General features: G+C 43.9%; 1 protein-coding gene across 1 annotated transcript in view; it reads left to right on the top strand.

Annotated features, from left to right (window-relative positions):
• The window catches only part of LOC126534320 (probable 4-coumarate--CoA ligase 2), an 83,090-nt gene extending 67,913 nt beyond the window's left edge, over positions 1-15,177 (top strand). Inside the window, exons 9-11 of the mRNA XM_050181598.2 lie at positions 1,389-1,533; positions 6,436-6,693; positions 14,982-15,177. Coding sequence (XP_050037555.1) covers positions 1,389-1,533; positions 6,436-6,693; positions 14,982-15,109 — 531 coding nt within the window. The 3' untranslated portion in view covers positions 15,110-15,177. The remainder of the gene's footprint in view (positions 1-1,388; positions 1,534-6,435; positions 6,694-14,981) is intronic.
• Positions 15,178-15,413: the final 236 nt, after the last annotated feature.

Raw genomic sequence — 15,413 nt, 5'->3', positions numbered from 1 at the left:
TCTGACATGGCAAATGAGGGAGAAGTACCGTCATTGTGAAGACGCGTCAGTGTCATTGCCGTCTTCTCCTAGGAGCAGAAATATCTCAGCTAAATATTTTCGCTACGAAGATTTAGGAGTCTGCCAAATAATGCAGTATATAAATTTGATTGGGTGGTGCTATTAGCGTTACGTGTTTTTATGTGTCCAATATACAGAGGACGATTTAGCGGCAAGGAGAAAGAATGAAGTTGTTACTGTCCCTTCCTTTTACATACACCATAGAATGAATCATTTGCTGCAGTAAACCCATTACCCGCCATGGGGCCTTAGCGGTCACGGTGTTGCCCTGCTAACCACGAAATCACGCGATTGAATCCAGGCCACGGTGGCCGCATTTTGATGGGGTGGAATGCGATAAGGCACGTGTCTCGTGCATTAGGGGCACGTTCAAGATCCCCTTGTGGTCAAAATTAATCCGGAGTTTCCCCACTACGGCGTGTCTCTTAATCAAACAGTGGTTTTGGCACGTAAGAAGTCCACAGAATTTACTAATAGGAAAGCCATTGTTTCACTATGTCCTTTTGCAGCGTTTACATCAATTTCATACTCTGCCTGGTGTATTTAACTATCTTCATTGAAAATCCAGTTTCACCATATATGGTGTCTCCAGGATTTTGAAAATCCTTAAATTTATAAGGAGTTAACAAGTTTCAATACATTGACCAGTTTTTCTCAAGTTTATACTATATGGGCTGCAACTATCTACAGAGGCGTCAGGTATGGCAACATAAACTATTTAATAAACGGTTTGCTGGAAAATCGGCTACTCAGCTGCTTGAAAAATATGCCGGAATAAAGCATTGCTAAAAATTTACGAAATAAGTGATCCAGCTACATAACGGGAGGCCGACAAAGAGAGCAAACACTCGTCCATTTCAACTTGTTTCTCCCAGCACTTCAGGCCTCTTATTCACATTTGAAGCACAGTCTAACTTTTTGAATATGTATGCGACGCCTTTTAAATATTATTATTTTCATCACTACTTTTCCTTTAGACGTACTATGTTGGCCTGCACAATTGCCTGGACCGAGCCTGAAGGCGCTATTTCATTAAAACTGTTTATATTTTACCCGCTAGGAACAATAATTTTTGTCAGCACTTTACCAAAAAACGAAGCGGTAAGTGTGAGATGCCAGTACAATTTTTTTTTTCTTTTTCTGATCACGTACAAAAGTACACAATATTTGATCCTTACAATGGCCAGCTGAAATAGCTGCAGGAATAGCTTGCTTCATCTGACGCTTTTGCCATGAGGTGCCCAGCTAACAATGCAATGGTGCATTCCGCACTTACATGTTTAGTTTACTACTTGTGATATTTTTCCCTCTTGCTTGCGTCTCCACAGTTCATCGACATGGAGACGGGTGAGAAAGTGGGACCGAGGCAATACGGCGAGCTGTACTTCCGCATTCCGAGCGTCATGAAGGGGTACTACAAAAATCCAGGGCTCATGAAGGAGTTTATGGATGATGACGGATGGTGCAAATCAGGTGCGTCGAAGTTAGCAGATCTACCGGTTTTCGTTCGAGGAAGTTCTGGTTGCTGAAATTCAAATACAATATTCTCCTCCCTAGAATTATGGACTTTAATAGTTTGTCTCAAGCACAAAAAAGTCTTGCTACGCTGGGTGCAATTTCGCACGTACTACAGGCTTTCGAACGTGTACTTGTGCCTATGAGGTATTCCGTGCGTAAACGTGCAACGGTTACAGTGTCTTATATAACCACCATGTGCTGAATGTCAAAACATTTTCCGCCCGGGCATTTGCGTGCTACGGATGCTGCTGCAGGCACAGTTTATAACGAATTGCAGCCAACATATGTTGAGAAAATACGCCATAGTTTCTCTTGTACCCTAGCAGACATTACCACTAAATCGAAGGCCGCTCTTGTGTAAAAGTGGAAAGTGATGCTTTTCATAGCGCTGCAAGAGAACGGCATCAGACACTTTGTTTCAAAATTACATTTCTCATTTCGTTACGGTACATAGCGCCGCGGTTTACAACGCGCTCAAGCGTCAAAGTGCTTTACAAATCCCATGTATGAGCATACGTGACGCCGTAAGGTATGCTGACGTTTCCAACCTTCTGGAAAAGCTTTTCTTGTGCATTGAAGCACAATATTCTGCCCATTGTGTAATTCCATATTTTATTACCGATTATCTGTAAACAGACACAGTTAAGTAAGCTAGGCACATTGTCATGATTTGTCCGCTGTACGATCCAGACTCGACCGGCGTGTGCAAAAGTAATTGTCTCAGGATCCTACGCTTATGCGGAAACCAGTATTCAGCAACGTTTTTAGTATGTTTATGCAAATTTCAAACCAAATTTTACGAAAAAGTAACGCTATTGACGGCAATATTTGACAAATTGACTGAACTGAACTGCAACCTTGCGCAAATGTACAGCTTCTTTGCGGGCCCCCTCTATTTCACTCACTCTATACTTTGGTCTTATGTTGTTTTCTTCGTTTCTTCCTCCCGACTCCACACCTATGTAGTTCAGCTCAACGGGCCCAATGCATGTACTTATTCATTTTCACGTAGCAAATTATTTCAATATGCTATTGCTGACTTCCTTTCCACTTGCCAGAGCTGAACGCCGGTCCCTCAATGAAAGCTCTCATCAAAGTGTGTTGACTTCTTTCTAAACACTTCTTCACTATTCTGTTGCTCAGCGCTTCTCGTTCGATTCTTCATGCGCACTTGGCTACTTATTCTGCTGACTTCTTCACTTCTCTTTAACTAGACGCTCGTTTCTCGACAAATGTGCTTCAATTTTATGTAGTGCACTGCTTCACTATTGTGTAGCTGACTAATTCTTCACTTTCCTGTAGCTCAATGCTCCTCGCTCACCTATTCAATCACATTCGCCCGCTTCTTCGGCCGACTTCTTCTATGCCTCTCTGCAGCTAATCGCTCCTTGCACAATGCGTGTACTTCGTGAAAAATATGTGGCCCCATCATTTCTGTATAGCTCAAAGCTCCTCTCTCAGTGCATTCTCTTGTCTGATTTCGTTCAGTTCACTTTGTTCACATTGGTCTGCTTCTGCTGCTTAATCTGTCTGCACTTTTCTATAGCCAACATATTAAAGTTTTGTTACCCCCTACTTCCCACCTTACCTCTTGTTTTACTTCTCTATTCGAGCACATATCGTTTGGGCATATAAAAAACTATTTGTGGGTTATTGGCTAACATAAAGCGGGTACGGAGTGTTGCATGCCCCAGACACGTACCCAAGGCACGTACCCCGAAATTAAGAAGTATACCTCCCCTCCTCCCCGCTCACGCCACCACTTCACCCACGTTCCTAAAGCGCCGCCAAATCAGTGTTGAGACTTGGCAACTATTCGGTGGTCAACATTTTGCTGCCTTTCTCCCTCCTTTTGGATGGAGGTAGTTATCAGCGTCTCTTGGGATGTGAAGGCCGGATTCCTCATCAATTCCGTGCCCGCGCGATTAACTTGAGAAGTTTTAAGTTGTCACCGTCTATTCAACGGTCACGCACATTGTTGTTCCTTCGTTTGTCCAGCCTTCTTCGTTTAAACTGATCCAGGTAACAGGAAAGGGATTCAGTTCATGGTCAGCTGGTCTCTATGCATGTAGAACGAGTTGCGGCAAGAGAAAATGCCAATTGCGTTTAACTTTTCTTTTTGTTTCATTATTTCCTCTCGAGTGACGGCTCGCCGCGGCACTGACAGATCCTCGGAACCATATACCCGTGATATGGGTTAGATAATGCGATAAAAAAAATAATGTGAGACAGCGTCCATCATCAAACCCTGTAATAACCCTTAAAACGTATAGGCAATATGACTGTAACCTGTTAACTCGTCTGGTTTTTCCTAATTGTACAGCTCTTTTCGTGCAAAGTTGCCAACCGGAAACTAGAGTCGCAAGGATTTGAGAAATTAAGCAATCTACTAAGGGAGAGAGCGAAGGCAACAGCCAAACAGGAAGCAAAAACGAAAATTAACAAATTTAACCATCTTTTATGAAAATATTTATGAATGATCATCTCTTTATTTAAAAAAGAAAGTGGAGAAAACGCCGCCGGAAGTGGAGGACAATTCCTTGTGTTCTGAATGACGCTTCTACAGTTATCATTAGAGCCGCCTAATGTTGCCACTTCTCTGCTGTGCTAATGTAGGTGTATTTCTTCCGTGGTGGGCGCAGTACGGCTAGAATCGAAGCTTCTTGCGTCATACGGGGTTGTACGGGACCGGTGGCCACGCATCATTACGTATATACAATACGAGTCGGTTTTGGCCCTTGTTAGAGCAGAAAACGAGGGATCCAAAAGAACTGTCATTGTTCCGCAAATACATATTTCTTTATAATTCTTCCAGAGCTAATTCAAAAAACGCTACTACAATCGGATACAACTTAAGTCTGCAATGAAGCCCCGCCCACGCCCTCATAACCGCCAGCCACTGTTCCCCCGCGAGGCTGCAAATCATTCGTACTTCAAACTTTTTCTGTTACCCAAATAAGGCGGTAACTGCAAAAATAAAATTATTAACGCGTAATTTTACACCTTTTCCCTCGCTCATTATAGTGGAATGGCGAATTCCTAATTCTTTATTGTAGTGAAATAACATGCTTGCTTCGCTACAACTATTTGTTGTGAAGTTTCACTTCAGTTGGCAGTGAAGTTTCATGAGTAAAACGTGTGCAGCAGTGAAATGAACTGCACCGCAGACTTTTAAAGAATCCACACATTTTGTCTATGTCTGTTGCACAACTGATTGCTTCCACCAATGAAAAGACTCTTCAAGAGCAGCAGACGCTCCGGAGGTATCAAGTGCGACGCCATCTTGAAAAGACCGCATGACGACGATTTTGTTTGATTCTGTGATTGGCTGGAGCAGTAGCCTAACCCCGCGCTGTCCGTGTGCCTTTGTTGCCAACTTGTTCTTCTTATTTCTATTCAACTAAAGTAATCTTTATTTTACACTTTCGCTTCTTTACCGGTTCTTGTCAGTGTTCTTTTGCGCTTCTTTCCTGCGCGAGTTCATTTGACGTGGTTCTTTGTTTGCCAAGAAAAGGAGAGGTATATCTCACAGGCGTGCCTGCAGCATACAGCTTATTTCGTTTCTCTTTTGTGGATTTACGCGTATTTATGGCGAATGGTGGGCGTTATTCACATTTGTACTAGTAACGGTACCCCCCTCCTCGTTTGCATAGAAAAATTCCCTTGGCCCATCCCCCCCCTCCGAAAAAAAATCCTGGTACAGCCGCGGCCACGTCTGTGTAGAGCGCACGAGCAGACGGCCTTGCTCTGCGGGGCGACACCGTGCGGCAGTCGCGGGATCTCACGCACTGTGCCCAGGAGCATGCGTGGCCTAATATACATGCAGGACTGCATTGCACGAGTGGCAACGTTGAAACGGGCAGTCGTTTAACCGAATGTGTACGCTTCCTCAGGGCGCTCTCGGTATCGCCCTGCCAAAAGATTACGCGTTTCAGCTGATAACACGCGCCCGACTCTATCGCTCTTTGGGACATTGTGCGTCCCATAATAGCAATTGCGCGTCGCTCATCCGCTGTGAGTCGTGGAGCCATTGCGAATAAATTCTGCGAAAAGGTTTGACTTCTATGTCTAATATAGGCAGCACGCATGCGATGTTGTCATTTCATTGGCCGATAACATTATCTGGGATTGGTGAAGACATAGTTTTTCATATCAAGTGCCCTGACAGAATCGCACACGCTATCACTCACGTGCGCAATTCCCTTGTCATCGCGCGTAGTAAGATGGCGCCCTCGGGTAATGCGCACAACCGGCAAAACACGTGCGCTTACCAACATAATTTCTGGTTTAAAGCAGCGTGCGCCGACCTGCATGTCTATTAGGCCGCGCATGCTCCTGTGCACAGTGCGTCAGATCTCGCAACTGCCGCACGGTGTCGCCCCGCAGAGCAAGGCCGTCTGCTCGCGCGCTCTACACAGACGTGGCCGCGGCTGTACGTGCGTGGCATGCCCAGTTGCAAATACCAATAATACAAGCTGTCTCACCTGCTCGGTGTACCTAATAGCTGTCTATTCAGTAAGATAGAGCCTCCAAATTTGGAGAAAGAGAGAAAGAAACCTTCGCTTCAAGAAAGGCGAGTTATTCAAGCATCTGCTCGTTTTTTCTGGCTAGCATGACGCAGTGAACATAACATACTGATGTGTTTTACAAAATTATGATTCCAGATTGTACTGCATGGAGACAAATTTTGAAATGTCACAGATCTAGTTTAAAGCTCTCAAGCGCATAAGACCCACTGGGGTCCTTTTAAACGATCATTTCCTTTGGCCTGTACTGTGATCAAAACGCAGTTGCTCCAGTAAAAAGCACACAAGAAAAATACAAGAACTTTCTTTCCTTAAAACAACATGCCTGCAGGGGACATAATGTACTACGATGAAGACGGTCGCGTCTACTTTGTCGACCGGATGAAGGATATGATCAAGTGCCTAGACCAGCAAGTGTCATCTATGGAGCTAGAATGCCTGCTGCAGAGCCACACCAGTGTGGCCGACGCCGCCGTAGTTGGAGTAGCGAAGACTAGATATGGCGACGCTCCAGCTGCCTTCGTCGTCCTACGAGACCCGACAGCTGCCTCGCCCGAGGTGGCAGCAATGCTAAAGGAACACGTCGCATGTAAGCAACATCAACCAAGTTTGACAACTTCGACTTTTTATGTGTTTTGGAAGCACTTCAGCAAACATAATTTGCGTTCAAGGTAAAGTATTCCACGAACCAGCGGATCTCGGACACTGTGTCATAGCCAGGCATGAACGAATGAGCCGCCTTAAGTGACGAAGTAAATTTCTTTTATGGATGACACCATACAATGTCGAAACATCGTGCACAATGACGGTCAGTGTTTGCGGCATTACCACCTAACCGGAATCCAGACACTGACGTAACTTTCGAAGAGTTCTGCCTAAAATTCTGCGCTTGAAAATATTGGTGCCACCAAGTATAAATAAAAACGGAGCTAAAAAGCTTAAAACATATTGAACATGCTATTCCGGCTACACACAGGTCTTGGTACTTCATACAGCGATGAATATAATTGTAATTGTTTCGGGGAGGCAGACATGGAAAGTGTGTCAAGAGAACGGGAGGCCATAGTCTCTTTTTGACAAAATACCCTTTGTCGTCTTGTAGGTGTACAATAAAATACCTCACTTAAGGTGGAAGAAGCACGTCGAAGTACTTGCTTTGGGGCGAACGGCCGATATTGCTTCCAGAGGACAACGCAATGAGCATAGTAAAGGTGATCAGGGAAGTTATGCTGAATACATATTGTGTTTCGCGGGAAGTTTGCAGATGGCTGCGCCACACCTAGGGCTATTTTCTCGGAATCTTGTAGACATATCTCAGGACTGTGTTCAGTTGCCTAACTGTGGTATGGTTCGTACTCAAATAATTTATCAACCTAAGTAGCAAACAATATTTCACCAAGAAGTTTAACAGGTGCATTGACAAAATCTCCACTGCTGACATAATGAGCATTCCAAGAAATCACCTTTGCGTTACTGTGTCTCAATATAGCACATACTGTCGCTATCATCGCTAGCACTCGCGTCATATTATGCTTCAAGTCATGTTGGCTCGAATTGTAGCGTGTGGGCGAGCAGCTATAACCGTTGAGGAACGAATGGACATCTGGAGAAAGAACAAAAAGAGGGCTTCCTTTCCCTATGAGTCTTTAAATTGCACCTCACCAGGCCTGAAAATTTCAAACAGACAATCTTGGATATCCGATGACGTCACTAAAGCAGCAGCAAATTCAAATAAAAGTCCCCGCACTGTTCTCGAACGACCCACTGTGGTGCTGATTGACTGACATCACACACACAGCGCCACCAGTTCACGAAGTACCTGGCAGCAGCCCGAACATCTCGGGAAATTTTCGTTAAACACAAAGGCCAAAAAGCCGCTATTGGACGTTTATTATATTGTGATGTACTCGAATTGTTACAGCAACGAAACCTATACAAAAGCGAGAAAGCTGCGGTCGAGAGATGGCGTTAATTCAGAGAAGAGTCAATCATCAACCCGTGTGCAATCGAGACAGGCAGGAGACATTTGGAGCATTGGTGAAAAAGAGCAGGAAAATTATTCATACGACCAGATCCCTTATAGACATATGCAGCGCTACGAGGTAGATAGAGAAGTTTTGATGAAGAGAAAAAATGAAGAAGACCTATAGAGAAAAGCTAGAATCGAAAGCACGTATTTGAGGCCTGATTAACTGCAAGCTAGGTAACTATATGTCACCACCCCGTTTCAAAAGAGAATCCTGCAAATCTTCATCATCGGGAGGGGAACCTCCTAAAGGCAGGAAAGGAATGTTCTCGGAGGCTTGTCGAGGCAGTCGGAGAGAGCGTCATCCGAGAGAGTGTAGCCCGCATCCTCGCATGCTGCTTCCATTGCTTCTGTATCCCGATACGGCAAAACATTCTGTACGCAATATTGTGGCAGAGCGGCACCTGGACGGTCTTTGCCAGATTATGGAGGACCAGCGCTGCCACCAAGCACAAAAAGAAATACGCATACTGCACTGAGTGTGCCTTTCTGTTTCTTTGCGCTTCGACCAAGCGCTGGTATTCGAAAATCTGAACTATGATGCACGAACCAGACCATGGTTGCACCTTATTGAAAGCTTTTACAACCTCGAAGGCGGCCTTGTTCAACATCAAAACTTCCAACAAAATCTGCTGACCGTAATTTAAGGTTTAGTCGTGTATTGGGATGGGGTCACTGTTGTAACGCTGCACAGACAACAAACCCTAGCACTAATCGTTTTCTCTGCTTTAGGTTTCCACTTCTGCTATTCGCTCTGTATTTATACTCAGTCCTTATTTTTCATTAGGTCTATTTACACCTTTTCTTCAATGACGTATGTGGAGGTGTTTTCAAGGATAGGTGTCCTCCCTCAATTATTTTGCTTGTGAAGTTATTTTTATGTCGTTAGTATTATATTTGAGTTTCTTTGCTTTGAGGCAGGAGTTACACGCGTCATGCTGCATCCTATGCTGTGATGGTTCCGTCCTGACATAAAAGCCATGAACTTTTGAAAGGAGGCGTTTTACGTGACACCAAGAAGAACGTAATAGCTAGCCATACAGACATCTCATAATGCTAACAAGCAGCTATTTATCAGAAGCAGAACCTGTACACTTTCTGTGGTGTTCTTGATTTACTTGTGCTTAAGTTTTTATGTTCTAATGACCTCACGTGCATTCTTTGGGAACAACGGCGCACTCTCTTCCTCATAGTGCAAGGTGTGAATCAAGAAAGTACATGGATAAGGAAGAACAGGGCAGAACATACGCTAACAAGTCTAGAGGCTCCATAATTGCGGAGAAATAAAAAGATTATCTATACATGTTATGGAAAAATTAAGTTGATATCTCAAGTGTGCGGTTGTGACAATATCTAGGAAACTTCATGCAATTAAATTTTCATGGTGCCCAAATGGCGGCTGTTCTACTGAGAGGATAACTGTTAATTACTGTTTCAGTATGTAATGTTGCTCCAGCTTTGGATAAAAGGAACACGTTTCTGATTACTGAAGGGGTCATGTCCAAGGGTCGATATTTAGGACGGAAGCTGGGCACCTACAAAAATATAAAATATTTGCCAGTAGACCACAATCGATCGACCAATTCTCAAGTGTCTATCAATGACGTACAGCCCATATATGAGAAAAAAAAGTATATCACTATGCTGGAATGTATCCCCCAAGGTTTGATCACATTCCTCTTTTATTCTTACAACTGGCCCACGACAGCTTGAAAGTTGACAGGGAAGGATAACTTTATTTGCAATCTCGTAGCCAACATGAATGGCTAAATTATCTTTGGTTTCTTTTATATGATATGTTTCCAATATAAACGGGCAGGAATATTTATTTAGTTGGTGAAGGACCCACGTACCCTCATGATGTACCGAAATTTAAAAATAGCTTACTGAATTGTTATATACAGTGGTGAAGAAAAAGACATATATATGTATATTTCATTTGGGCTCGGCGAGCTAAATTGCTCAGAAGGTTGGCGTTGCGTTCTTTGAGACCACTAGCCCACGGAAATAGTCTCGTAAACATGCACGGCCATGGTGCTTTATTCACACTGCATAGCCCACCCAACGTGCCAATAATTTGTGTATTCTTAAGAGCGCATCGTACGCAAACATTAATATAAACCAATAGTGAAAATGCGTGCGCGCTGACGAAATACGGGCGCGCGTAGGAAAAGCTTTAGGGTACTGGGTAAATATGTATGAATAGACCAGGCGACGAGGTAATGGAAAGAACGCAGACCCGTCTATTCACACAAAAACTCCAAGACGGCAGCAGTGAGCATCATGACATGAACAAAGTGAAAAGCCGAGCTGTATGACGTCGTCAATAAACAAACTGTTATCCATCTTCGTGGTGGAGCCAAAAGGGAAGAGATGTATATCATTTTGGTTATTGACGGTGCCACACAGCTCTACTTTCCAGTTTCTTCATTTACACATTGTTGAGTGCCAAATAATCAACGGATTTATTGCAAATTGAAGTGACCCGGGCGCCAGGTGATCGACGGGAGCGCGGCCGAGACCTCCAACACCAACACGCCATCGTCTTCATTCTGCCGTCGACATTTTATCGATTTCGTGCAAACTGTGATGATTCCTCCGTGTTCCCGCCATTATCATCCTTCCGCCATCTTCACTCTCTCGTCCTCACTGCATTGTCAGGTCGTCCTCACGCCACCATCGTCGAGCTGTCGTCATCATAACGTCATTATCAAACCGTCTTCATGACACCGCCATGATTATGCCAATGTTGTGACTACATTGCCTTCATACAGTCGTCGTCATGCATTCGGGATCACGCTGCCGTCTTCAAGCTGTCATGGTCATTACGTCATCGTCTTTAAATTATCGCCATTCCTTTGAGTTTATGTCATTGCCGTCATCGCATTGTCGTCATACAGCCACCACGGCCGATTGTTGTCATTTTGCCGTAGAGATTCCAGGGTCGTCATTCCATCGTTTCCAGTGCATTGTGGTTAGACAGTCGTCGATCTGCCGTTGTGGTTCATTGTCGTCATTTTGTTCTAATGATTCCAATGTCGTCATGCCATCCTCATCATTCCAGCGTTGTCTTTTGACGCATGAATTCCAGTATCGCTCCGCCATTGTCATGTTTCGTCCTTATTCCATCATCGTCATTATTTTGTCGTCATGCCGTCGTGGTCGCTCCACATTCGTTATTAATGCGAAAAGTTTATATGGCTCATATGGTGGAAAATTCGGTGCTTGCGCGACCACACAAAAAAGGCTACGAACCTTAGATATCTGGTGAGAGACGAATTCAAGACCTTCGGCATTAATTAGGGCGAGTTTATTAAGGTAGGTAATTAAGATAGAGCAAATTAAGGCACTCGAAACCACGACATTTGGTGGGAGTCGCCTGGACGACCTTTGTGTTAATTAGGGTAAAGTTAATTCAGACACAGTTCATTAAGAAAGAGTGAAATGAGGCACGTGAACTCACGACCTTTGGCGCGAGTCGAGCCTTCGGCCTTTGGTGTTAATTAAGGGTAAATAATTAAGGCACTTCAACCGCAACCTTTCTTGAGATTTGAAACCTCGACCTTTCATACGGGTTGAACCCACGACCTTCATTGTTAATTATGGTGAAGTTAAATGACGACGACTTAAAGGTAGGCATTGCGCGGTGGTCGCCATGCTTTCGCATTTATCCTCGTAGGGATAAGTAAGGGCCTCTTCAATTTCGTCTTCGTCGTCACCGCGCATGATCGAGCGCAATGCTTGTGTTGAGCGAGGCGTTTCCCACTTCAAAATTCGATTTCGCTGTGGGCTGTATACTTGTAAATGGGCTCTAAAACAGCTTTCTTGCCAAGCACCAATGAAGGCTAACTCCATTCCCACAGTGCGTGGGATCCCCATACATTTTACCTATTTTTGAGGCAGTGTACCCCTTTTTTGTATATAACGCGAGGCGGTTCGGCAACTTCAACTTTACTTGTTCTTGCGTGATTACCACTCCACTTCGCTTACTCATCCCGGCGTCACGTCGCACGCCAGTTACGAAGCAGCAAACTAGTTTCTACGTTGGGAAAATGGCTAGTGGCGACTGCTACCGGCAAAATAAGATGCCCGAGTTTTCTGGCAGCTCTGCCCCTCACGTGCTCATCGTTGAGATAAGAGATGTCAGGATCACACGGCACAGCAAGGGAGCGCGTTCACAAGTAGAAATTTGTTCAGAGCAGCATTTAGAAAGTGCAGCCATTGAATGCAGCACAACTGTAGTTTTAAATCACGTCCAGTGAGTATTCCACGAGGCTGGTGAATGCTGTTGCAGTTGGACACGCATGCTCTTCATCAGGCCCGCGTGAGTTAAATGTTTCAATTACAGCACCAGTCTGTTACTATTCGCCGCGTCACCCATTAGGTTCACCGATTTCTCTACTGCGCTGATCTGCCTCACTGTGTTTATCACCGCACGAATATTACATTGAGGACAACCGACTTTGCTATGACGGGTTTTCCCATTCAAAAATTGCAGAGTGGATTGTGAGGCACGCCATAGTGCGTGGCTAAGGATCAATTGTGACTACCTCGTGTTCTTCACCGTACACCCAAAGCACGATACGCAATCGTACTGCACCCATCCTCCATCGGAATGTGGCTTCGGCGGCCGTTAAGAAAACACACGGCTTCGTTCTGAGCAGCTCAAAGGCATAGCCACGGGGCTGTCCTAGCGGGCGAGAATAAAAATCTAGGGCTCACTGCGGTAGCATAGTTGTGGAGCTTCACCAAATAGTTAGAACAGCGGTGTTTGTGTACCTTCTGTTGCCCATAACTTCAAATAAAAGAGGAAAGCTCGATGGCACACAAATATACCTGCCTCGGAATTGTTATAAATAGGCCATGGTAAATTTTTTCCAGCAACCTGAAAGTAATGAACTTTTTGTGACGCATGTATTTTTTGTGGAATCAGCATATGTAAACGCCAAAAATTTAAAGATATTGAACATACTTGTAAGGTATTGTAACCTATAATAATTGTTAGGCGCCTTCATTTTGGCTGTGCAGATATATTCTTGTCATGACTCTTTTTTCTCATCATCTTTGCTACAAGAGTAACTGGGTCATTGATTTGTGTAAAGAAGTCAACGGCACAGTTACTCTAGTTATCCGTTTATCTCGAATTTTCTCTATATTTCACTTGTGCAGTCTACAGTAAGCGTACAGTGAAGGTACACCCACTGGAAAGATTGATCGCCAACAATGGTTGTGCAAAGAGCCTAACATAATTACTTGTGTTTTTTTTTTTTCTTAGTCAGTGGCTCAGTCTTTCAGTCATGCTTGCGCCCGAGCAGATGGTTATTCCCTCAAGCGCTTGCTGAAAAGACATCGTAACCACTTATATAGCGTTCCCTCCCATTCCCCAAATTATGCTAGTGTCTTCCATATATTGTCAGCCGCTAGCAAACTATATAGAAGATACAATAACGTTTCTTAAACTGGAATGGGAGCAATTTTGCAGCGCCTGCCTTCTTGAACGCAGCCGAACATTAAGCGCTGTCCTTTCCTTCCTTGAATTTTAGCTCCTGCGTCCAAGCCAAGATGAATAGATAAAAGCTCTCACGTGAGCAACCTGTTTTATGTTTTAAACACGAACATTACACACCACACCACTACAGCGCGCACTACAGTCAAACCCTCTTGCACTGACATTACGCCAGGTTTTCTCTGAAATCCTGCGCTCCTGCACCGCCATGACCACTGAGGCACTACCTCAGTGTGCTCGAGCCTTGGCGAAATATTCAAATCAAATCAAATCAAATCAAATCAGTTTATTTTTCATCTCAAGGATGAGGGCAGGCTCAGGATAAAAGTGACATCAGTCACTTGAGGGGAACCCGAGCCTCCCTGATACATGGAATGCATTGAGGACAGACGAACAAAATTCGTTCATAGCAAGAAAGGGTATTGCCTACAGAAGGTTTATACTCCCCCTGTGTTTTTATAACGACTACCCAATCACTATGCATTATCGTTTTCTCAATCTTATAGGCACTCTGGAGCTGTCAGAGCTACACCTTTGCGATTTTTTCTATGCTCACCAGCTCTTCCTAATTTTGACAGCTCTACTGCAATAGAGTCTTCTATCAGTATAGAAAGAACATTTTCTGACAACTTCAGTACTGTGCCCCTCCATATATTGTTTGTTGATACTGCATCGGTCTAACTGCTCGAACGCTAGGCATCTGTCACAATATCCTACTTGAACCCTCCGACACCACGGCAACAGCAGCCTACAATAAAACCTGAAATGTTGATGCTGCAATAGAGTAAGGGCGGGAGGCAAGAATGAAAAGAACGGAAACTAACAGCGTTTCCGTTATGACAAAATTCACGAAGTTGTGCACAATTATCTTCATTGCAGCGATTTTGGTACCTTTGTCTGGCAGTAAACGTGGTTGGTCTGCGCGTAAAATATTTGGCCGAGTAGTTTCAGAGTTATGCATAGATTTTTCACAAACAATTGTGCTTTTGCACAACACTCATGTATTGCGCATTTTTTGAGATCATTCTTTTTGACATTGTGCTACAGAGGCACTTTTGCCACTTTCCTATTGGCCTCAGTGAGAATCCCAATGTGAAGTATAAGAGAAAAACATATAGCACGAATTGTAAACTCAACTTACTGCAAGTTGCCGCTGTATCAATCGTATTTTCATTTCTACTATTAGTGCTAAGGAAGCACCTCTGAAATGGCAGCGTATGTACTCTCCCTACGCTTGCGCAGGCTTTCACCTTACGACCAGCCTTAAGATTCAAAGAGTTAAACGGCACACCATACAACGAGAAAACATCTTGTCCTGTTCATCTGTTTTTATTCACTTTTGCAGGCAAAACTGAAAAGTTTAAGCATCTCTACGGTGGAGTTGTGTTTATGGACCGCTTGCCCAGGAACACCAACGGCAAGGTCATCAAGCGCCAACTGAAGCTATTATATGAAAAGTCGAAGGTGTACTAAGGCCTTTGATTGTTATCAGCTGATAGAGCAAGAAAAACTAAAGATATAAATTTCATTTTCAACCTATATGTTCTACGTTTTATAAGACGTTGTCAAACGAGCATGTCAAACACATGGAGATTTGCTAAAGCTGTGCTTATATGGCCTACACGATATCGTTTACCATTGCCCCTACTTGGTAAAATCTGTTGGCCACACCGATGTTAGTGCTCGAAAAAAAGAGAATAAAAATCAGTTTTTTTTTTCAGGTTTTTTTGTGGTGCATAAAAAGCGAAAAAGAGAACAAAGGGTCAAATCGTCCACG

This window comes from Dermacentor andersoni, chromosome 7 (genome assembly GCF_023375885.2).
Source record: "Dermacentor andersoni chromosome 7, qqDerAnde1_hic_scaffold, whole genome shotgun sequence".
Lineage (NCBI taxonomy): Eukaryota > Metazoa > Arthropoda > Arachnida > Ixodida > Ixodidae > Dermacentor > Dermacentor andersoni.
The sequence above is the reverse complement of the archived record's forward strand: the minus strand, read 5'-3'. Positions and strand labels throughout refer to the sequence as shown.